This window comes from Chaetodon auriga, chromosome 10 (genome assembly GCF_051107435.1).
Source record: "Chaetodon auriga isolate fChaAug3 chromosome 10, fChaAug3.hap1, whole genome shotgun sequence".
Taxonomy (NCBI): domain Eukaryota; kingdom Metazoa; phylum Chordata; class Actinopteri; order Chaetodontiformes; family Chaetodontidae; genus Chaetodon; species Chaetodon auriga.
In genome coordinates this window covers 1,987,501-2,012,757 of record NC_135083.1, presented here as the reverse complement: position 1 = coordinate 2,012,757, position 25,257 = coordinate 1,987,501, and the positions used below count along the sequence as shown (strand labels likewise).

At 49.0% G+C, this 25,257-nt stretch overlaps 1 protein-coding gene across 2 annotated transcripts in view; it reads right to left on the bottom strand.

Moving 5' to 3' along the window:
• Positions 1-262: 262 nt before the first annotated feature.
• Positions 263-25,257, bottom strand: part of LOC143326537 (nucleolar protein 4-like) — a 131,495-nt gene continuing 106,500 nt past the window's right edge. For both annotated transcript variants that reach the window (XM_076740141.1, XM_076740142.1), the window contains 6 exons: positions 14,808-15,289; positions 12,817-13,008; positions 12,321-12,509; positions 9,752-9,865; positions 9,432-9,660; positions 263-8,402 (listed from right to left, as the gene is read on the bottom strand). In XM_076740141.1, the coding sequence (XP_076596256.1) occupies positions 8,155-8,402; positions 9,432-9,660; positions 9,752-9,865; positions 12,321-12,509; positions 12,817-13,008; positions 14,808-15,289 (1,454 nt within the window). In that variant the 3' untranslated portion in view covers positions 263-8,154. The remainder of the gene's footprint in view (positions 8,403-9,431; positions 9,661-9,751; positions 9,866-12,320; positions 12,510-12,816; positions 13,009-14,807; positions 15,290-25,257) is intronic.

Here is a 25,257-nt window from a genome sequence, read left to right as displayed (position 1 = left end):
TCTCACTTTGAACTTTGGATTTTATTGTGACATGTTGGATTAAATTACCTTGTTGGACCCAGAATAATTATCTAAATGAAACCATGTGGGGCGTCGAGAGGTGAAATGTTTAATCCTCAACAATAAAACACTGGTCGCTGCTGCCCCCTGCTGGTCAGGAGTGTTAATAACTGTTATCACTGCAGTGGCAGATGAATCAGGACAGATGTTCCACAGCAGCACTAAGATAACACAGCTGTGCAAACAGGAAGAGAAACACGTGTCTGTTTGATAGATAGCACACCGTTTTATTAGTATATTTAGCTTTGTGATGTACAGCTCGGGAGAAAACAAAAAAACAAAACTAAATGTTCACAATTTCATTTTTTTTAAGTCCAGAAACATTTCAGCCTTAGCAGTGACATCACACAAAAGAAAGCTCAGTTTTTCGATCATTGGTTTCTTCGTCATGGACCAGAGTGATATGTTCTCGTTTTTAGGCTAAACAAACGCGCCCGTACCGCCAGCGAAGCCAACAAACAGAAAAAATAACCCCACGCTTCGTTTTTTACTTCTTTTTTCTCCTCGATCGTTTAAGTTGCTTCACATATATTATCAACACTTTTCTAAAGAATCAAAATATTCAGCCACAGGTACTGGAAAAAAGGTATCCACCGTTATATAGAATCATAAACACAATAAATATAAAAAGAATTTTTGATATAATTTATATGGTATCAAAGAGAGGGAAATGGGCCTTCAGACGTGTTTTTACAAAAGTGATGTCCTTCTTTTTTTTTTTTTCCTGAGGTTGAGTTTTGTCATCTGCAGTTTTGCTAAATATACTAATAGACTAAGAGACCCGACACGCAGGGTCTGTCATGGCTTATCATTCACTGAGGAATCACCTCCAGCGGATCCTGGTCACGCCGACGGAGGGTCGCTGTGGCCCCACTGTGATTCTGTGTGCTGCGGAGTTAGCCGAGAGGTCAAAGGTCACCCCCCTCAGAGGCGAACGAACACACAGCTTGAGCCCCCCCCCACCCAAACAATCGGTTTCATCCGGGGACGCCTCGCTTTTCAACTCCAGCCGTGTGACGTTCCTTCACCGAGCACGAGGGAGAAAGAGTGAACTGATGAACACAAGCTAGCTGTTAGCATTCCTCACTGAGACACAGCTTTAGCATTTCAAAGACCACCAAATGCTAACAAGGCTACAAACTAAAGAACACAGCAGGTGCACGGTGACGGAAAGCGACCGGCTGGAATGCAAAATGTCAGCGCGTCCCCTCGTGCGATAGGCTTCTGTGTGAAGTGTGATAATCGTATTTAGACGCAGTCCCATTTCCCTTCAGTGTGAGAGGACGGAGTCAGGGGAACTCAAAACAGGGACGAGGGGGACAGGAGAGGAGGATAGAGAGATGAGAGGAAAGCAAACAGAAAACTAAAAACAAAGCAGAAAGAACCGCAAAAATCTGTACATGTAAACATCACACTTCCACTGAGTCAAACCATGAGGAGAATACAGGTTTCACATTGGTATTACTGTAGGTACGAAGACCCGGCGAGGAAATCAAGACAATCAAGAGTCCGGTACAAAGTCAGGTGAGGACAGAAAGAAAGGAGTCGAGTATCTTCAACATGAGAAAATGAAGGAATCGAAAGCACCAGCAGAAAGGAACCCAGAAGAAAAACAGTCGAGCGGCGCAGGAAGCCGCCATGTTTGATTCCGAGAGGAGGAGCTGTACACCGTGACGCCCTGATAGAAAAATTAAAAAAGCTCCGGTACGTTTTCTCCTTTCTTTTTTTAAAACAAGTGTGTGTTGAGCTATACATCTGAGCATACCGGTCGGAGTGTGTGTGATGATCTGCAGGAGCCCGACCGGCATCACGGCTCGTCACACGCCGCGGCGCGGGACCCGAACGAGTCGGCGCGATCGATAACTGCTCTGCGCTCGGTCAGCACACACGCATCCTCTGCTGCAGCTCGCCGCCCTTAAAGGAAACACGTTCATTTACTCGTTTCCCCGAGATTTAGAGATCAACTCCACAGCCAGCAGGCCATTAGCTTAGCTTAGCTTAAAGACTGAAAACAGACGGAAACAGCTAGCATGTCTCTGTCCAGCAGTCACAAAAGGCACCCACCAGCCCCGTAAAGCTCACACTTTAATGTGTCATATCTCCTTTGATTAATCGCTGCTGAACTTGAGTGTAAACATTTCAGTTTGCTGCTTTACTGGAGGTTAAAAACACGTTAAAAAACACGTTTTTACAGTTTGGTTTTGGACGTATTAAACAAACGATGATGAAGTGATGAGTGATCTTCAGAGGAGCTGGTAGGCAGAGCCACGCCCGCTGTTTTCCTCTGTCTTTATGCTAAGCTAAGCTAAGCTAAACTAAGCTAAGCGGCGTGACAGTGGCGTCAATCCTCTCATCTCCATCTCTTCAATGAGCTTCTAGTTTTTCAAGGTCAGATTCAGATTTTCTTCACTTCAAATGTGCAGTTAAATTACAATTCAGGAATCTTTCCATTGGAATTATATTCCAAAAAACGTAGGGAGAAGAAATTTAAGAAAATAAAAAACTGAAATGAATAAAAATGATGTGAAAAGGGAGAAGCTGGACTCGGTTAAGATCAACAGAAGTGTGGACGTCTCGAGGAGAGTCTGAAGGATTTCCAGAAGCTAAACGTCACAGCAGGTGACGCAGTGCCACCTGCACCTTTAATTTAGTGCTTTAGTCAGAAAGGCTGAACACTTCACGTCAGCTCTGAAGTCTCACAGGTCACAAAGACGCGGCGACCTTTTCTCAAAGCCTCAAAAGACTGAAGCCTTTTCACGGCGGATCAATGGAGGGTCACAATCCTACAAGCAGCAGATAAACATAACCTTTAAAGAGAGGCGTCACGTTCAAAGGAAACACTCGCAGAAAACACGTCTCGTGGACGAACCCTACGGGCCGACACTCGCCGAGCAGTTACCGGACGCTAAAGGTCGACGTGCAGCTGGAAATCCTCCATCTGCGTCGTGATTGAACGGTCGACGGCGCTCGGACGCCGCGAACGAGCTAATGGTTCCCGTGATGCCGGTCGGGTACGCTGCCGTCGACATCCACGTTTGGAATGTGCAGTTTAGGCAAACAGAGTCAAGCTGTTGGAATATTGTACAAAATATCTTTTCCAAAAAAGACCACTTTACTCACACTACAAAATATATCTATAAAATAATAATATTAAGAGGAATCAGAACATTGATAATAATAATAATCATGTAATACTAAAAATAGAAATCAGATAGAAACGTGTCGGCCGTTTGCTCAGCCAGTGGAGTTAACAACAGGAGGAGGAGGAGGAGGAGGAGGAGGAGTACGAAGGCTCGGATTATTCTCCCAGAATGCTCCGCTGTGAGTGACAGACAGAGGGAACGGAAATCAAACAGTGAGCAAATTCCACCTTTCTAAAGATTGTCATTTGCTTTTTTTTCTTTATACAGCTGTTTTCCTTCTTTGTGTTGCTGTTCTGGCTTTGAAGTCAAACGACCTGGGCTCGAGCACTCGTAGAAAAACGTCTTTTCTGAGGTCGACGGACACACTTTGGAACCAATGAGAGAGTCCGAGAAGTCCCCAATTCTTGATTATCACTTGGACTGCGGCCTGATGAAGAACTCGACTTTTGGGACGATCTCAGCGGTTCAGACTGATTCCTAGAACAAACTCCTGGACCACATTAGTCCCGCAGGAGGTTTTAGTTTACAAGAATCAAACCCAGAGGAGGAGGAGGAGGAGGAGGAGGAGGAGGGAGGAAGAGGGGCATGAACTACAACAAGAGCCCCTTCATCGATTACTCAGTGTCTGAACCTGCTCTCACTGCTGAAGCCAGAAGAACCGAAGGGAATCAAACTACTCGAGAGGACGAGTGTGAAGAAAAGTTTGACTGGAGGCTTCAGGTGGACTAAATGTTGACGAGCTGTGAGCGTTTTTCATCTCACCTCATCCTTCACGTGCAGTTTCACCACATGCCGACGGACCTGATGGACCGTCGTGGACGTCTGCCCGTTCTGCTGAGCTGAGACTCAATCATCCAGTCAGGATGTTCAGATTCATCCATCCTCCATCCTGCTTTGACCTGAGGAACCAGAGTCACACCACTGGGATCGGGATCAGGATCAGGATCGGGGTCGGGATCGGGATCGGGGTCAGGGTCAGATCACCTGCTCCACCACAGCCAGATTTCAGCAGTTTAAATGACATTTTTGCCTCCCTGTTAAAGGATTTCCTGACCCACCACACAGATTTACAGGCTGGGAAACATTCCTGCCTGAAAATGAGGAATAAATGACAAGCAGCAGTTTTACGGAGCGTTTCTGTGCAGCTGTAATCAGCCAGCCTCCATCCTAACGCTGGAAAACATGACTGATCCCTGACAGAGAAATTAGAGGACATGAGATGCACTGATGTGCTGTCATGGAGTGACTCTGGTCCCTCAGTGTGGATCAAACCAACACACAAACATCTGGACCGAGCCAGGCGTCCCAGAGGTGCCGAATCCCCCCCGACACTGAAAACCAGGCGACTCGACCAAAACATTGGCAGTATCAGAGAGTGAGGGTCAAACGGGAGGGCGGGACGCCGGCGTCACCGACGAGGCCTCACGTTGGGATGAACGACAGCAAACGCAGCTCAAACCAAATGAAAGCGTTGAGCGTGTCCTGCGATGAAGACGCTAAATTTAGAGGAAAACTTGATTGTACCTCAGCGGGTCTCACACATGTGATGAGACCCGTTTCAAAGGGCTGATAATCAAATCAAATTCAGTGTCTGAAGACGAGAGCGCCTGATGAAGGCTGCACCCCAACATGTCTGCCTCGATGACATCAGCCTCCCTCCTCCTCTTCTTCATTTTTTTTTTTTTTTTTTTTTGCATATTTCTCTCGTGTCATTCGGTGATCAGCACACAAAAAAACGTTTACAATTCTACATCTAATCTGCCATAAATTAAATAATTTACATTTCAGCGTTTCTGACTCGTGTCAGCTGCTCCTGACGTTGCACTCGGATGGAAATCGGTGAAAGTTTGGATGGAGGTTTCGTGTTAACGGTGCGAGGTGTGAGCGGCGGCGTCCACACCTGCTGAATGAATGGCTTTCACACTCTGCTCTGCAGGCCCACGGCGCTCGTCCTGGATACGGAGCCGCCGTCTGACGTCACCGCGGGCGAGCTGTCGCCAACGCGACCATCTAAAGACCAGCGGATGCTCTGATTATCAGCTGCATTGCAAAAAAAAAACCCCACCACGCCTCTTCCTCTGCTCTCGTCTCCTCTCAGCAGTGCAAGTCGGGGGGTCCCTCCTGGGAAACATGCATACACACAGAGAGCCTCCCCCTCAAATCACAGGTTACTGTTGCTTCGCTCAGTGTGCAAAAAGGGAGCAAATCACGGTGACGGACAGTCGAACTGAGAAGGACCTACAGTAGAAGTACACGGGGCAATGCCTCGGGAGGATGTGAGTCACGCTTTGTTCGTTTTCCAACCTCTTCTGAGTGTCATGAACAAACCAGCTCATGTGGATGCATCATGTGACTCTTTTCATCCAAAACTAATCCCAGCATGCAGAGCTGCTTCTCATCAGTGTCACAACTCCTTAAAGCAACACTTGACATTTTGAGGAACACAGGATCGACGCCACTCTCACGTCTGCACGTTTGATATAAAGCTGGAGCTAGCAGCCTGTTAGCTTAGCTTAGCTTAGCTGAAAGACAGGAAGCGGCTCGTCTGGCAGGAAAAACTCAAAAACCAAAGGTTTGAGCGCCTGAATGTCACTTCCTGGACTTTTTGGTGACAGGTGGATTATTTAACCTGTGGACAGAGCCAAGCTAGCTGTTTCCTGCTTCCAGCTAAGCTAACGTGCAGACATGAGAGCGGTATCTTCTCATTTCAAAACATTTCAGTTTCTCTTCAGCGAAGAGGCTGCGGCCAGGACGACGCCAGAGGCTGAACAATAAATAGAATCTTTTACTTGCTGAGCAAGACAACAAAAACTACCTTCACACGGTGGAACGTCATCATGGCCGAAAGAAAAACATGTTAATTCTAAAGTCATCTGCAGTAATTTGGTGCCAAAATGATCCCACTCTAAGGAACAGTTGATCGGTATTCTACACTGAACCACAGTCGGTGGTTTGAGCGTGTACTTGTACGCAGAGTACCACGCCAGACTTGGCAGGTACGCCGCTCCCTGCGTCCTGCAGGGGATGAACACATGAGGAAGAAATCCAAAGAAACCAGGTCGAAAGAATTCACAGTTAGAAAGTCACAAAACACGACATGAATCAAGCCCTATGAAGCAAAAACGAAGAAACCAACCAACCAGTCAGAGAGGGAGACGCGAGCGGACGAAGGTCGGACACTCGTCTCCTCAGAGTCTTTGAGCTGTTCTCGCTCGTCGTGGTCGAGTTGCAGTCGAGGTTGCAGGAGGTTGGTTGGTCGGTCGGGTTTTCACGGGGCACTGCGGCTAGCTAACGCCCGGCTTTGTTGAGGTTTCAGGTGTATGGCAGAAGGTCCGGTTTTTATAGCAGCAGCAACATGAAAGTTCTTCATTAGAATTAGAGTAATAACAATAAGAACAATAGTAATGGCCATCTCAGAGTTTAACAGACAAACAGTCAGACAGAGCAGTCCTCCTCTTCCTCTGAAACCTGGACCAGGGAGGGGAGGAGGAAAACGTTTAGGTCCACGAAGAAGAGGTGAAGAGTAGGTCCAATGGAGAGAAGAAGAAGAGGGAGAGAGGGGGGAGGGAGGGGGGAGTTAAACAGAGCGACGCTGAGGTTTCATTGGTGTTACGTCTACATTTGTAAAAAGGAGGAGGAGCGAAGGTAAGATCAACATTTAACCAAAGCCCTCCCACACACACACACACACACACACACACACACACACACACACACACACACACACACACTCCCCCCCCTTTAAGGAGTCACCTCCTGCAGAAACACGCCCGCCTTCAAACTCTGCTTCTCCTCCGTCTTCAGATGAACTGATTATTTACAGCAGCACACGAACGAACCCGCACCACAACCGAAGAAAGTTCAAAGATTCCAGCGTTCGGAAAGTTTCCGACGTCACGTCTTCAAACGCGTCATCACTTCCACCTCACAGGTCCCCCCCCCCCCCCCCAAAAAAAAAAAAAAAATATATAGAAACCTTGAAGACATCAGGTGGTGAAGAAGAAGTAAACTGGCTTCTGGTGGGAATGTTACCATTCACTTGCAGTGTGTGTGTGTGTGTGTGTGTGTGTGTGTGTGTGTGTGTGTGTGTGAGGACTGAGAATTGGCAGGTCTGATCTGAGGTATTTCCTGGTGGTCAACATGGCGTCTTGGATGCATAAGTAGCGAGTTGCTCCCTGGGTAAAGGTGTGAGGAGGAGGGGTTCAGGTGAGCTTCAGGTGAGGGGAAAGTGCTGAAGGACACAGAGCTTATATACAAGCGAGCACAGGAAAGTTTCTCTCCTCCTTTCCTCCTTTTTTTCTCTTTTCTTTTCCAGTCTTCATCCTTTAGTGCTTTCTTTCACGATAAGTCGAACCGCTTCGCTTTCTTTCAGTCACTTGGGAAGTGTAAATAAAAACAAACAAACAAACAAACAAACAAAAAGCTTCAGCAGGAGGAACCGAGGGAGTCGTTACATCACCTTTAAATGACCATGGGACGGCGCTGAAGCTCCAATCAGAAACGTCTCCGCCCACACGAGTCTTTTTTTTAACCACAGCAGCAGAATTAACCTCCAAGTCTTCTTCGCTCCTCCTCCTCCTCCTCCTCTCCTCCTCCGCACTCCTTCGCTCAGAGTGCAGCGCTGATTGTGAGGTGCTTCCTGAGAGGAGAGGAGGAGATCCTCCACAGTTCAGACGCTCCTCGCTCCCCCCTCCTCAGGCAGGATGGATGGATTGAGGGTGTGGGGGTTGTTTTGGGGGGGGGGGGATCAGTCTCCAGTTTCCCGCCTTTTCTCCCAAAATAAAAAGTGGCCACAGTTTCCGAGGAGAAACCAGCAGGAGGGGAGTCAAAACAAGAGGAGGCCGATGAGGAGAGACGGGGAGGTGCAGACGGACACAAAGCAAACAGAATGTGTGTGTGTGTGTGTGTGTGTGTGTGTGTGTGTGTGCGCGCACTCCCACGTTCCCCCACATCAGTTCTGCTGCAGGATGAGGTTCTCCAGCTCGTCCGCAGAGCGAAGCAGGAAGGCAGCAGACTCCCGGTAGCCGGCGATCAGCTGACGCACGGCCGTGATCTCCGGTTGGCTGAGCTGGGTGGACGCCCCGCCCCCTCCTGCGCCCCCGCTGCCCCGCCCGCCCAGGCTGTTGTTGGTGGAGGCAGAGGAGGAGGAGTTGCTGATGTTGGCAGAGGAGAGGGACTTCATGCTGAGGTCTGTGGGGCCTGCGGACGAGAGCAGAGGACATCCAGCTTAGTGCAGCACTTTCTCACCTGCTCAGGTAACGAGCGACGGACGCCGCGAGCTTCTGCTAACAGCTGATCACTTACTGTGATCATTAAGACAACAAGACCTTCAGTTCTTATGTCAATCATTCCACCTGCTTCAAGCTTTTTGTCCTTCATCATCTGAATCACACTTCAGAACTTCTTCCTGAGATTCTACTTCTGGTTCTTCGAACTTCTCGAACTCTGAAGCTGTTTGATCGACACAAAGCTGAAGTCAGAACTTCTTTGTATCTAGACAAATGTGCTTGTTTTTATTCTGTGTAGGTTTTTGATCATTTCCTGTTCTGTTGGCAGATAATTTTATTTATTTTTAAGTGATATTTCTTTAGAGTTTCTGCAGAGTACATCGCCCCCTTGTGGACGGAGGTTTGTTGATCACGGTATTGAGTGTTGGTGCGTGTGGATCGTGTGTGTGGTCAAAGGAAGCTGCAGAGAGACTCACAAACATCTAATAAAGCCTTTTTTCCAGCTCTGTCTCAGTAATGAAGCTGATGAGTGAAGAGAAACATGGCGGCAGTGATGACCCCCCCCCCCCCCCCCCGCCTGACATGTGACACCTGTGTCTGAGCTGTCAGTGGTTATGCTCATACATGTAAACACTGTAGGCATCTACATCAGATGTTAGCAGAGTGATCCTGTTTCTGCTGACCTGCAGCAGTTGAACTTTCACCTTGCTGCAGTGATGCGCAGGTGTTCTCCAGGTGTACCACAACTGAAACCATTAGAAACTGATGGACACAAAGAGACAAAAGGTCTTCTCAGCTTGAAAGCAGACTTTGACTCTAGGACTCCATCTTTAATCTCCCATCTGCTGCTGTCTGCTCCCCTCTCCTCCTTCATCTCCTGCTGTCCATCTCATTTCTCCCTCCCTCCTCTCTTATTCGCTCGTCCTTCTCATTACTTTGTCTTGTCTCTGTCTCCATTAAGACCCTCTTCCTCTGTCCCCCACCCCTCTCCCATCCTCACCGTTGCTCTGCGCGGCGGCGCCGGTCGTCAAGGAAACGGGGTGTTGCATGGCAGCGCCCAGGCCCGGGTATCCACGGTAACCGTAGCTGAGTCCGGCGCCGTTGATGTAGAGCTGGGGGTCCTGGGAGGAGAAGGCGGAGGCGGCCAGGGAGTAGGCGGAGTGAGCGAGGGACGCCGGCTCCCTCAGACCTCCGCCGCCGGACGGCTTGTCCACACAGATCTGCTCATCCTGGAGGAGCAAACAGGAAACGTTACGGTACGGCACACGCACACACATACGCACACACACACACACGCGCGCACACATGCGACAGACTCACGTGATAGGCTTCGAGGCGCATCCTCTTGGCGGCGTTGCGTGATTCGCTCTCACAGGCGGCGGCCAGGATGTTCTCGGCCATGGCTGAGGTGAGGTGAGGTGGAGTCGGACGAGTCTGCACGCGACAGAGCGGCGACATGGAATCACATCACTGACAGCAACAGGTGATGCTAACATGCTAACGACAGAGACTCTCATCTAAAGATGGAGGACTCTCCTCACGCTGCAGTTTAATTCTGAACAGCACTGAACGCTCTCAGCTGCTGACTGACGAGCTTCACTGACGACAAACATCCAGTTTCCACTTTTACCTGTTAACAGCTTCACAGCTGTGCCCTAAAATGATTCCTGCTCAGCTTCACTGATTCTTCTTCTGATGATTTCCTCTGTTTTGAGGCCTACAGTGACTTTGCTCTCCAGTGTATCACAGCTGTAATATTCCAGATGTTTCTGTATCTGAACGTGAGGCCTGCTGACCGTCACACGGTGCAGCATCGTGTTCGACCACCGGGGGGCAGCAGAGGCATTTCAGTGCCTGCTCCTCTCGCCCGTCAGACTGTGTGCTGTCACTGCTCACAGCTAACGCTCCCAAACTGAGACCAGCCTCCACATCACGCCTGGAACATTTAGTAAAGTTTATCCGGCAGCTCAAAGTCTTCATGTTGACATGTGGACGCTCAGCGTGTCGGCGAGGAGCAGTCAGCGTCCGGACGAGCTTCCTCACAGCATGAGGCTCTTTGTTAAAGCCCGCCATTATTTTTTAATTACTCGTTAAGATTGCAGTGTATTAATCGCGTGTCACTGCTGGTTCCTGCTGATGTCTTGTTATCGAGTGTGAACCGTATTAACGGAACACATCTGGACGTTTCACTCACTGTTTTGAAGAGGAGGCACTACTTCATTAATCCTCTGGAGGAAATTCAATTTGATACGCGTCTGACCTGAAGCAGCCGCACACACGCTGCAGAGTCTTCGTTAGTTCTTCTATTAAGACATTGCGCACTGTGTCACATCTGCAAACTGAAATAAATTGACTGGAGCATGTTGTTTCTATAGTTACAGCTCATTTACAGCCACATTTTTCTCATCTTTTCACAAAAGATGATAATTGTTTGTTGCTCGTCGCCCAGGCTGCAGTGAAAGTTACAGTCTGATGCTGAAGACGAGGCAAACATCGCATTTTAAACACATAATCATCATATTATCACTTTTCTTTTCGAGAATCAGGGAGGAAAACCAAGATAATTTCAACAAATTATGAATCTTTACAACCTTTTATTCTCCTTCTGTTCCTGAATAAAAAGCAGACGGTAATTAACATTCATGATGATTTCTGGACAATATCGAAATCAGAACAGCAGGACGCAGATGAACTGATGAACACTGGGGGGAATAACCAATCACGTCGCGTATTTCTGCCACTCAAACTGATGAAAGGCCTGCAGAACAAAGAACAAAGGTTTTCTCAGAGGATAAGTGTTCTCAGCACGCTGGCGCATGTTTGCATGTTCGTCCGCAGACGTGAACGTGCAGCGCGAAGCAGCCAGCCGCAGCATCGAACCCTCCGTGCCACCAGAGCAGCTCTGACCCTCCATCAGCGCGAGGTGTCGGTGGGCATCGTGCTGCAGGACGTCTGAACGCTGTGGCTCTGATTTAATGCTCCGAATCCCTGCGACCTGTTTACTCTGCATCTGCATTTGATTCTCTGTGAAGTGGAAGCTTTCTGAAAGGTTCCCTCTTTTGTTCCTGTGAGGCACTTCAACATGCGGAGCAACAATGGAGAACATTTCACCGACAGAAGCTCGAGTTCCACCTGACGAGCCCACAGAGTGACAAAAGAAGCAAGGCCAGCAGTGCATTATGGGAACTACTGGCTGAATCAACCAGACCTCCTGGATCAAACAAGCTTTTGTGCTGCGTGTAAACTGTAGAACGGAAGCACAGAAACAAAGGCTGAACCACACGCACATGATGTGTTCCAACATAAAGAAAAAAACTGCCTCAGTGTTTTACTTTCAGTCACATGGAGGAGTGTTTTCAGGATGAAGATGAAGATGAAGATGAGGCTGACGGCATTAATGTCACTGTTCAATGAGACTCTGACAGCAGGTACGAGGTCACTGTCACAGAGCCCATCGACACTAAAACGTCTGCACAGCTCAGACTGAATCACATCCCCAAACTGCCCAGTGCTGCGTTCAAGTCATGCTGGGAATATAGAAACACACAGACATGATCACAGAGCACTGTTTGACCACCTTTATTCATCTACTTCAACGAGTAACAGACAGAACGCGCTCAGACCTCCAGGAAGGATGCACAGTCCTCACACCACTCGTCAATCAGTGTGACAGAAAATTGATTGATTGATTGATCAATCGATCAGTCCAGCTTCTGCAGTCTGAGGATTTGTTTCTTTTGTCTGTTCATATAATTCTGACCTGAATATCTTTAGGTTTGGGACTGTTTGCAGGACAAAACAAGACGTTTCTGCTTCGTTATTAGTTATAGTGAACGCTTGATGAAAACACGTTAGGAACAGAAAGAGCTGAGACCAGCAGCTACTGTACCTCCATGCCGTTCTTCTTCATGCGTCGGCAGGATTTGAGGTAGGTGCGGATGCGCTTTCGGGCGCGTTCCTGGAATTCTGGGAACTGTCTGCTGCAGGACTCGATGATGGCCTGGATCTTCTCCTTGGGCTGTTTGGAGATGGGAACCATCCGATCCAAGTTCTCATCCACAAACAGACGCACGAACATCTGCAGGACAACGACACAGCTGTTAGAGAAACGTGGCGAGGTGGAGGCTTTCATGGCGTGGTGGGTGGAGCTGCACAAACGCTGCTTCTCCAGGTCGTTTACAAACCAACTGACAAAAACACTGACAGCAAATGTGCTGAACAAACCAAAACGATGAGCTAAAGGGGATGAAACTGATCAGCTGTTCGTATAAAAAACTGACGTGTGGGGCTTTGTTGTGTGTGTGCAGGTGAGTGCGTGTGTGTGTGTGTGTGTGTGTGTGTGTCGGCTCTTCAGACTTTGGGTCCGACCCAACGCGCTGACTTACATTGAAGGCCTTTAGTCTCTCGGGATCCACTCCCTCCGTGTCGTTGATCTTGTCGTTGTCGTCGTGGTCGTCGTGGTCGTCGTCGTCATCGTCGGGGGCCACCTGGCTGCCGTGGCGACCCATGGTCAGGTCCTCGGCGCTCAGGTCCATCTTCACGCTGTCGTAGCTGCCGCCCGAACTGTACTGAGGGGACTGAACACACACATGCAGTAAGTCCATCTATCTGTATCTCTATGTGTCCTCATTAGGATCAGCCGGCCAATGAAAACGTCCTGAAAGGAACAAAGACTCATCTTCAAATATCAAATTAATAGCGTCTGCTGCGTCTGGACTGGAGGAGGCCGTGTGGCAGGCGTGGCACGGTCCAGCGAGGACAGCTCACCTGCGCTCAGGTTCCAGTGTGATGTGTTTACTGACTGCATCTCGTCATCTCAGCCTCCTAACGGCCTCTCCTGCTCTGCACTCACAGTCTTCGAGCTGCTTGACGAAGCTTTAATTCACCTGCCTGCTCATATAATTTCATCACACGCTGTAATTATCTTTTTATAGTTTTGACAACTGTTAATTCTCAATCTGTTAACGTTAGCTTCCTATAATATTCTTCTAACGCTGAGGCCATATTAACCTGCCTCAACGACAAGCCGATGAGCAGAATATCAATCGGCGGCTCCTTGGATAATTAATCAATAATGGCTCTGGCCTCCTCAGCGTGAGGATTTCCTGTTTTTCTCTGTCCTGAATCTGACTGTTGGTCTCGTTTCAAAGCGGATTTTTACAAAAATCAACGATGCTGATGAGGTCAAACATTAGATACATCGTGTTTGTGCGGGTTTGACGGAGCGTCGAGGCTTCTCGGCTGGTACGTCGCTGCGTGTCGCTGCGTGTGTGTGTGTGTGCGTGTGTGTTTGTGTGTTTGTGTGGTCCGGGCAGACTCTCTGGCAGTAATGTGTTCCCTTCAAGGCCGGCGTGTTTTGTTTGTCAGGTTCTGCTATTCAGCTCCATACAAAGACGCTGAGAGGAGGAAGGAAGGAGACAGATCTCATCTGGTCACCCTGCACCTCCTCTCTCCGTCTCTCCTCCATCTTTTCATTTTCTTCTTCCATTCGGTGACTTCTCTTTACAAAGGACTGTGCGGGCCTTTCATGTTTCAACAAAGACGGCCCAAATAAGACGACGTGGAAGTGGCAATTAACTAAATCAAATGAAAGTTTCGTGTTTACTCTCAGATTATTTCAGTGTGAATAAATGGAAGCAAATGGGCTTTTCTGAAAGAGAAAAACGAGCCTGTTCTCAGACAGGAGCAGGAAGCCGAGGAGGAGCAGGACTAATGCACTCGGCCGCTTTGTTAGCTCGTCTTCATGTCATAACCTTCACCTTCCCAACAACAGATGCCACAGAACATTCAGCACCGTTACTTTATCTGCCTGGATATTCAGTTTTCTCTATGGAAACATTAGATTTCAGTGCAAATGGAAAAGCTGCAGCCTGTAATGCTGTTATTCTCTGATGGGTTCAGTCCTCACCAGGTATGCAAACAGGTTACACCTGTCCACACTGACATCAGCTTCTCACTAACTCCATGTATGAACATCACACTGAACATCGCTGCGGCTCAGGTTTGCTTTAGTTCAACATTTTGGGGAAATGTGCTTCACTTTGATAGCAGTGTGTGTTTGTTTAGTCCACATGAAGCCAGCAGGTAAATAACCCACCTGAAGCAGCTCTCCAGCCCACAAACGAACACCTTATATCTCATTTCTTTCTTCAGTGAAGTGTCACAACGACACTCACCGCTCTACAGAAGCTAAACTGCTGTTGGACAATGCCTGCTTCCAGGTGAGATACCTGGCTGCTAGCGTAGCTTCATACTCACACACAGGTGAGTGGTACCTTCTCCTCGAGCTCGTTTCCCCAAACATCAGACTGTTTCTTTAAGGCAGATTAACACTCTGTTCCTAAACTTAAATGTGAGTTTAAAGCTGGCGTCTCACCTTGCCCCCGTACTCCCTGCCGTCTCGGTCCAGTCGCAGCTCTGCAGCGTGTGTGTGGGACTGGGAGTGTGTGTTGGGAGTGTGTGCATTGTGTGTGTGAAGCGTGTGTGTGTGCGGCAGCGGCAGCGCCGGGTGCGGAGCCAGGGGAGGTTTGGCGGCCAGCGGGTACTTCCTGCGGAGCTCCTCGGGCGCGTTGGGGTGCAGAGCGCCGAGCAGCGCTGCGGCCGCCGCCGACACGGTGACGGGCAGGTGAGAGGCGGACAGCGGCAGGCGCTGGGGGGGCGGGTCGCTCAGGTTCATCGGCTGCTGGTCCTCGGACGAGGAGGAGGAGGAAGTGGGCGTGCTGAAGTCCAGCGGGGCGGGGCCGCCGTTGCCATTGATGACCTCGGTCTCCCTGACTATGGCAGCGTCGGTTACAGCGGAGGAGGGCGGGGTCAGGGCGGGCAGGCCGTTCCCGCTGCAGCTCTCTGATGATGAATCCTCTGAAAGGAGACAGACACGTTCAAGTTCGCTCGCTGGAAAACACATTTCTCTGCTGCTGAGCTGCCGCGCTCGGCGGGATGTGACGACACACACATGCGCACGCACGCACGCACGCACGCACGCACGCACGCACGCACGCACGCACGCACGCACACACGCACGCACACGCACCATCACACTTTCATACTCTGCCCTCAGTGGTGTTTTAACCGTTCAGCGCTGTTGGCGAGCTGCTCTGCTCACATTCAGCTTTTTCACAACGTCCGAGTTTCTTCACACTGACCTCTGCTTGCTTTATAAAAACTCTGTCTCTTTTACTCCATCTCGTTATTTCTGTTACACAAACAAAGTTTCAGAGAGCCAAAGACATATCTCCAGCCTTTTCCCACCTGGGTTTTCTTTAGCATAAAGCAGCGAAGAAGGCTTGTGACTCCGTGTTCCTTCAGGAAAGTTTAAGTCCTAAAAACTGGACGATGTTGACACGAAGTGACCAAACTGCAGAAGAAGAATCCCCAAAAATAAAGCGTGTTCTCAAAGTAGAAGCCTATAAGCAACACGATGCTATGTGCATCATCTTACTCTAATCCTTCCTGTGTGTGTGTGTGTGTGTGTGTGTGTGTGTGTGTGTGTGTGTGTGTGTTGTGGAGGGAACATGTGACATGAGGAACATTATTGGTGTGACAGCAACATAATTACAGCAAAAACTCAGCCTGTATTTTTAGAGGCTGATTACAGAGAGCTCTTATTCTGTGTGAACTGGTCATTAACATTACAGATGTCATATGACTGCTGTTAACCGGCGCTGTGCTGAACACACACACACACACACACACACACACACACACACACACACACACACACACACACACACTGATGTAAACGCACTTTGTGTTTGTGCAATAATTTCACGGCTGTTTTCTTCCTTCATGAGGCAGCCAAATCTGTGAATGAGCTTCTTATTAACTTTACGCTTCTGTTCATGTTTGAAAAAAAATAAATTCTCCATCTTTTCTCCATTAACGCCCAACCTGCTATGACAACACGACAGCGGCACAAACCACCAGCTTCCCTCTGATGTCATTCGCTGCAGAACATTTACTGTGCTCACGTTATTGTGTACACCTCTGGAAGGAGGAAAGAACTGAATCACTGAGCAGGAAATCTGGACTGTCTCACAGCTGGAATGGACCTGGGGGACAGTTAGCGTCTTCCTGCAGGCAGCAGGACTGACGGCGAGGAAATAATGTCCAACTGTCTGCAGGAGGGAAGAAAACTCTTATTATTCTAAAGCCTTGAGCTGCGTGCTGACTGCTGAATGCTTCCGGCAGCTTCTCCAGAGCTTCAGGAGGTTTCATGTGAAGTGCAGCGAGTCCTCAGAGAGGCTGCATGAGTCGAGCGGAGCTGGAGAGAGAGCAGCTCTCTTCATTTGATTAAACCCATCCAGTCTGCAGCCCGGCCAGACAATAACACAGTCAACACCCTGCAATATGACGGAGGCCCCTCCCCCTCCCCCGCCTCCACACACAGCCCTCCTCATCATCGTCGCCAGGCTCGTCTTCCTCCCACTTTGTCTGAATGAAGGTGACACCCTCTTCGCCCGCCGTCGTTGTTGATGCCACCTCAGTGGACAGTGTATGAATTTCAGTTTAAAGCTGCAGACAAACTGATTGTTGCCGATAATCCGTCAGACACGACAGAATCATCTCAAAATCGGTCTAGTTGCATGCAGTCTTGACCCCAGCATACGGCTCAGATCCCCCTCAAGGGGCTACGACATGGATCTGAGGGGTCTTTAGATGAGATGATTGGATAATTCGACCTCTTTAGGCCTTAAACTGTTACTGAAATGGAACCAGCTGGGAGCTTTAAAGTGGGAACTTTGCATTGAACTGCTAACTGCTAACTTCATGAAGAGGCCGGAGCAGACAGTGCCGCTCTGTGAGGGGTCCGGCAGGGACCACTGGCCCGGTCTTTGAAAATGACTTCATAAAACTTTGCTAACTGTAGCGCAGCTCTGAACGGACTCATGAAACACAGGAGCTTCACTGGAGTCAAATGCTTCAGTATTTACTGCCAAAGCAGGTTCAACATCCTCTTCTCTCCATCTCTGTCTGCAGCTCTGTTCAGGCAGACAGGCTAATAAATAAGTGATCATGGAATAAATGGTGTGTGCCAAGCAGGCTGGCAGGCAGGATGGATGCCTGTCCGCCTGGCTGTTAACTTTTATTGTCGTGAAGAGACGACTGGTCCATAGTCCCACATGCACACACACAGTGAAGCTTTGCCTCTCGCACACAGACAGAGGAGGAGGATGGAGGAACTGCTCACATTTTAAACAGCCTCTACCCCAATTTATGAGTTTGCTGACTAAAAAGAGAAGATGCACCGCAGCTTCCCAGCATCACAAACGTACAAGAAGATGGAGAGCGATGAATGAGGAGAATCTGACTGATGAACACAGAGGGAAACTGAATGAGACAGAGCAGAAAGATCGGATGAATGAGTTGAAATAGAAACAGAAAGCGGCTCCAATTACAGATGATTGGAGGAAAGAGACGAGGAGGGAGAGGCAAAAGAGGAAGAGGAGGTCATCTGAATGAGTCAACTGCAAAAAACCCTGCAGTCGCTGGACTGAAGGAAGGAAAGTAATAGAAAGAGAAAGAGAGAGGGGGCTGAAGATGGTATCGACTGTGTCATTCGTTCAGCGGGGGAGGGAGGGGGAGGAGGGAGGAGAGAGGGAGGGGTGGAGTCCAAACCACTGCATGGAGAGAGGGAGAGATGGGTAGAGAGAGCTAAAGAGGGAGAGGGCGACACACTATCGAGGGAGGTACAGCCAGGCAGAAGGAAAGAGGTCAGGAGGAGGAGGCAGGGGAGAGGGGAGGGGGGAGGGAGGGAGGGAGGGAGGGGGTCATGGCTCGGGGGTGGGGGCAGCAGCAGCAGCAGGAGGAGGAGGAGAGGATGAGGGAGGATTGAGATGGGGGATGGGAGGGAGACTGAGGCGAAGGGGCAGGCACGTGGGAGGTTTTTAGATTTTTATTCTTCCTCTTCTCTTCTTCTCCATCAAAATGCTGGAATGCGTCCAATCATCACGTATTCGTTCGCAGTATTATGAAGTACGGAGTACAGCAAACAGAGTACATGCATCAGTCTCCTTAAGAAGCGTGTATGTACAACCTGACTCGGCTTCATCGTCCATACGGCTGTGCTAATAAAGCATGAATTTGAATTTGAGGGAGAGGGATGGATAAAAGGGGAGAGGAGAGGGAGGAGTGCGAGGGAGGCCCTGAGACCTGGAGGGAGGAAAGCATGGGAGTGTGTTCTGAGTGCGTAAGGAGTATTCATGCGTGGAGGCGAAGGCCAACCTAATTCCTGCCGCTTCCACACAAATCCCCCCTCAGCAGCAGGACCACCGCCACCGCCGCCATCCCTCCAGACGACACAGCACCTCTGCTCTCTCCTCAGCTCCCTCCTCTTTTCCTCCTTCCTCCTTCCTCCTGCTAAACTGTTTTTCTCTACTGAGGCACAGACAAGCTGCAGCCTTCCTCATCCTCTACCTCCACTCTTCATCCCTCTCTGACTCAGACAGAAGCAGGAAGCAGCGGTCCGGCCTCTCTTTCGTCTCTTCAGACTCCACGATATCGTCTGGTTTGACAGAAGCAGACTGTCGAGGACGAAAGGCTCGACAGCGTGTTGTTTTATCCTGTGACGTCTGTCCTGCTGGAGGACATTAATCCTGCATGTTCACATACTTCTGTGTACTTTTGGTTTAGGCCTCTTAGCTCCACTGAAGCCAAATCTTTCGGACCCTGAAACATTTTCTGCATCAGCTTCTTGCGACACCGATTCCAAAACAGTCTGAATGTAAAACAACAGAATAATTAGCAAACAAAGTGTCTGTGAGTCCACGTTAATCTCCTTCATCCAGTCATGTGTTCACACGCTGGTGAACCTCCATCCTCGCTTTCCCAGACCGTGAAACATGTCGCTGCATCAGATTCACACGAAGCAGATATTTACAGAAATCAAAGAAGCCGATGAGGAAAAACATGAAATATATTGACTCTGAGCTGTTCTCAGGTCAGCTTATGAAAGTATCTCGCTCTGTTTTATTATGGCTAACGCAGCGTCACAGCTGCTCTGGAGTCAGTAATATTCAATGCTTCAGATAAACCCTTGATTTTTTCAGTTTTCGGGGCTTTACTGCGGCAGGATGCAGACTTCCAGTGTTGTGGTAAAGGTTTGGGAAGGGCTGGTTTCAACATGACAATGAGACGCTCAACAGTCACACCGGACACTCAGGTGTCCACATACTTTTGACCACGTGGTCTGACTTGTCCTCCTCTTTTGCCCCCCTCCTCTCTCCATATGCAGCCCAGTCAGAATCATCCCTGTGCGCACAGCGAGCTGTGTTTGTACATGACCTTTGTAAACGCAGCAGAAGAGGACGGTTAACACCAGCGCTTGCTCTCCTGCGCCGTCAGGATTAACCACTTGAAAAGGCGGCTGTAAAACACCACATGAAACATTATCGTCAGTCACTTCAGGCTGTTTCTCCGCAGGTCACGACACCAAAATTCAAGAGTTATGACGCAAATAAAACAGATTCATTCCGCCACACAGACCAGTGCCGCACAATGCAGCCATTCATGCATCTGACTCTGGACGGAGTTACATGTTCCATGATGCTCAGACACAGAAACTTGAAGTAATCTGGCAGTAAATATGTTAGCGACAGAGTTTACACAAGATGCTTTCCGTAACACAGTTTACACTCGATCATTTAACAGCTTCATCTAACACAACTCAGTGTTTCCAAGGACGCAGCCTTCATTTGTTATTTATGATTATCTGCATGTTTGTTTGCACTCGCTCGGCTTTGCGTTTCATCACTCCTGCTTTGGGAAAAACTGGTTTAACGTATGAAGATTTGACATTCAGGTGGATGAGTTCAGCTCAGTTAGCTGCCCTAATAGCCTTTTAGCTACTAGCTTGACCGCTGCTGATCATTTCCTGAAGCCCATGGTGACGTCTTCAAGTCCAATATTCAGTTTACTGTGAAAATCTGGTGATGTTTAGGATTCGTGCTTAAAAATGAGAAATCCATTCACGCAGATTCACTAATGTAAGCATGTGTAGTCCCAAACACTCAGAACAGCTAAATATGCTACTCCCACACTGCTCCGTCATGATTCCTCGGTGGATCAACACTTGAGTTAAATATTCTGAACATACAGATGAACAGAAGCTGCTGCGGCAGGCTGGGAAAATGTTTTTACGTACGTTTTGACACATTTTTATGCTGTTAGTCTCTATCATAAGCACGGCGAGCAGACTGCAGCTGTGGTGTGTTTCATGTAGAGAGAAGCCTTCAGCGCCACTTCTTCATGACTCAACACTCGACGGCAGACAAAGCGGGGTTCATTTCTCAAGGACACGCTGGAGGGAGGCTAAAACGCGACCTTTCACCTGCAGAAAAGCCTCTCTACCTACATCAGCGCCTCTCCTCCTCCGCCCGCTGCCATCTGTCCTTCCCCTCCGCCCGTCCTCCCTCTCGTCCAGTCTCTGGGCAGAACTACAGTGACTGCGATGCACGGCAGTGTTTGGCGTTTCCCGCAGCCTGAGGGGCCCCGCGGCACAGGGGGCACCCGGTGTGTTTAAGAGGGCAAACGTCCTCTCATGTCAAGGACACGCGTGCGTGCACGTACACGCACACACGCAGAGAGCGGAAAGCCTACGTGTCCCCAAAGAGAAGCGGGACAGGTGGACCGAGACTTGGACAGTCAATCATCGCTCAACCCACAATCCACCGGGGGGACGAGGAAGATGCTGCATCAGCCGGCCTGGCAGCACACGTCTCCATCACCGTGTGTGTACGATTTGTCAAACACGAGTAAGAGTGTGTGCGTGTTTCTGTGTTCACGGCGTGCAAACGGTCGTATTAACTGTCAAGCTGTTGGCTGGAAGCGGCGCGCAGGCGGGCGGCAAACAGATCGTAAATCACGCTCGATTCCGTCTTTTCATTTCACTTCGCTCCTGGTTTGTCACTCGAGTGAAGGGTGGAAAAAAGACAAAGACCATCAGCCTGCTGACACTCAGATGATTGTGTGAACAAGAGGATGAAGAGACTGGCGCTAAGTTGCTTCAAACATTCTGGATGTGGAGCTCACTCTCTTCAGATTTTGGATTTCACCAGGATCTGATCTGCTCTGAACGGCAGCGTCTCCATTACGCTCAATCACGTCGCCAGACTCTGATTTACATCGCAGAAATCTTTTCCAGTGCAGCAGATGTCCTGTCCTTAAACCTAAAGCCATGAGTGCTAAAGCAGAATGAATTCACGCTCACGTTGTGCCTGCTGTCATCGTCTGTTTCAGCCTGTTTCTCTGCAGAGTTCAGAGACGAAGCACAAAACCGGGACCAGGAGGGGAAATTCGCAGTTTGTTGGGCCATTTGGACCCTGCAGTAACAGAGATACATGAAATAACTTCTCTGTGACACCTGACTGTTCCGCTGGCTCAGACTCTTCAACCACACATGTAGGAGTTCACTGGTTCACTGTCCATATCAGTCAAAGTGTCCCTGATCACAACAGGCTGTGGACTCAACTCTGAATGCCTGCGATGTCAAATGTATTATAAATGTGATAAAACAGCTTCAGTCTGAAGTTTTTCTATGCCTTTAACACATATTTCATCTGTAGGGGAGATGAATGGAAATGAGGGAGATGGAGGAATGAGATGCATCAAAGGTCCTGAGCTGGACTCACACCAGGGACGCTGTGGTTGGAGTTCCGGATCGTAACCCTTTAACCACGGGGACGCCACATGAAACATCTTCTAAAAGAAAAATTCTACTTGAAATCACATCAATCAGCACTTAAAGCGCAGGCAGAGGGAAGAAGATCCAAGCTGCACAGAACACGAACGGTGGAAAAAGCTCAAACGCTCATCTTCCAGTAGCTCTCTTCCTCGTAGTCCATGTGCCGACTGATGCTGTGAACACCAACAATACAATTAAGCAACATCAAACATGCAGTGAATTATTGAAAGCGTGCTGCCATACAGCAGATCAATGATGAGCTGCTTTAGCACAGATGGTGATTACAGCACATATAACAGTATAGATCATTGGAGAAAAAAGGTTTGCGTGATAAAACCACTTCTGACTGTTGCTGTGGAGCTCGAACTGAGCAAAGACCACGATACCAGAGCCTGCTGGTGCTTGGCTTCACAGGGAAAACCGTGAGGGCCTCTGGAGCCAGGCTCCCACCAAACGGCACGCCGAGTCCACTCGCAGTCATTTCTAATTAGACAGAAGATAAACCTCCACGTGAACTTGAGAGCAACGGCCCTTTGATTAAAAAATGAGACGTATATCACCTGAGAGGAGCTCTGAACAGGAGCGGAGGAGCGCGTTTCAATCAATGTGATTTAATAATCGTTGCAAGATATTTTACATTTCAGGCGCACACGAGGGAGAGCGCAACAAATCAATGTCTCTATTGTAGTGATGGGGCCACTTGTGCATTGACTCGAACAGGCCGGGCAGATTAAAAACCCCGGCATTAATTAGGCAGATTGTTTCTTTAATGCGGTGGAGAAATAAAGGCCATGTAAACAGTAGCCCGAGGGGGAGGACCCCCGCTTCCACTGGCAAACAATCCCTGCTGAGGTGGAAATAAAGTCTGCCTCCTCCCCGTCCTCTCCATTTATTTCTCCTCATGTCAGTTCTCCTCTCCCGTGGCACAGCTCTCCATTTGCTGCAAGCCTCTCGCCTCCTCTCGCTCTGTCCGACTTCTTCTTCCTCACTCCTTTATCGAGTCACATGACAGCACACACAGTCCACGAGCACAGACCGGTTTTCCTAATGATCGTTAATAATCAGCAGGTCAGCAGCAGCAAACGTCTCACACAGGCTTCATGTTCAGCTGCATCCTGATTTATTGCTTCAAATGTCAAGCTGCTGCCCTCTCTTGGTTCCAGCAGGACACACAGTGTGACCTGGTGTGTGTGTGTGTGTGTGTGTGTGTGTGTGTGTGTGAACAGAGAGGTTTGTCTCATTCTGCGTCTGTCACAGGCTGCATTATGCGACCCTGCTCTTCACTCTGTATGTATGTGTGAGTTCATGTGGGTGTATGTATGCGATATGTGCGTCACACGGTCGCATGGTCACATGGTACAGGACACAGCAATGACCCCTGGGAGAACAGGGCGCTCTGACCTTCGTCAGGCAGCAGATCACTGTGCTGAACTTGTGTCCTGGCTGAACCGACGGTCTTCACGCCGGATTAAGTGTTTTCTGCGCTGGAAAATAATCAATTGGGGTTTTTATGGTATTCACGGTTAAAGTGAAAAGCTATTCGCAGGAATGAGTCTTTACATGCAGCCGAGGTTAAACGGTTTTCATTTTACTGTGTAAACTGAAAAGGTCACGCAGGGCATCTGCAGAAAGCCGCCATTAAGAGCTGATCATTTTTTTAATGGCACCAAGAGCCGAAGCCTTTGTGAATAAAACACAGCCAGGTTCAACGCTTCACCGAGTTCTTATCTCCTCAGTGATCCTTCACCGCAGACTCTCTCCACCAGTCTGACTTGTATTCACTTACACTGAAGGTGTTTCTACTATTTTGTCCAACCCAATACAGACCAACAGCAGCACGAACTGCAGCTCCAAAGCAACCACAAAGGTGAATCAATGCCTTTATAAAAGAGCTCCAAGAAACCTTGAACATCATAGACATGATGAAGGATTTAATGCAGGACTGTATGAGTTTTAGCTCAGTGTACCTAAAAAACTGGCAACTGAGTGTAGGTTTATAGTACTACATCGTCTGAAAGTGGGCAGACTGGTAATCAGATGTGCACATGTTCACAGAAACAGAAGTACCTCTCAACTGGAAGTCATTTCATTCACTAAACAGAGAAAACGTGACCTTTATTCTGAAGAGAACAGGAAGTGTTGGCAGTTTTTCATATTTAACTGGAGACAGAAAGTAAGATTACAGTGATTTTAATGCAGGATGGAGACGCCAAGGACACACACACACACACACACACACACACACACACACACACACACACACAGCTTACCAAATGGCCTGATACCAAAAAAACAAAAAAAACAAAAACAAAAAACAACTGTGGTGCTTTTTACATTTCTACAATTATCTGTCTGCTATTAAGAGCAGTGAATCGATTTGAGTGTCATTAGCAGGCTGGGCGCTGTTGAGTGGACTGCAGAGGGGAAAGAGAGGAGGAGGAGGAGGAGGAGGAGGAGGAGGATAAGCAGGGGGAGGGAAAGAGGAGAAGTAAAACTAGCAGGAAAAGTAAGGGGAGGGCTGAAGAGGATGAAGAGCATGAACAAGACTGAAGAGGACAGGACGGTGAGGAGGAGAGGAAAGGTGGAAACATGAGGAGGGATGAAAGGAAGGAAGAGGAGAAGCAAATGAGATGAAGAGGAGGAGAAGACAGGAAGAGAGGAGCGAGATGAAAAGAAAGAAGCAACAGAGAAGGAGAAGAAGAGGAGTGCTGATAGGAGGGTAGAGGGGAGTACAAAGGAGCAGAGAGGAGCACAGAGGGAGCGACGGATGGAGGGATGAGAGGAGGAGTGGAGGCTCTAATGGGTCGTCCCCTGTCGTTTTTCATTTGCGGCTTCACTACGCAGTGACAGCTAGAGGGCCCCCCCCACCTCCACCCCCCCCGAGGAGCTAACCTGAGCGAGAGTGGTAACAGATGCTAATTCCTTCACTCCTCTCCTCCTCCTCCTCTTCCTCGGCCTACTGTCCCAAGGGATGGAGAGCCATGGGGAGGTTGCTGGAGAGAAAGAAGGAGGGGAAGGGGGGGAGGAGGAGGCAGTGGCGTGTGTGTGTGTGTGTGGGGGGGGGGGGGGCCCGGCGACTCCCGCGTGGGATTACAATGGATTATCCCGCTAAGACGCGGCACGAGCTGCTTGCTAGCTGCATGCCGCA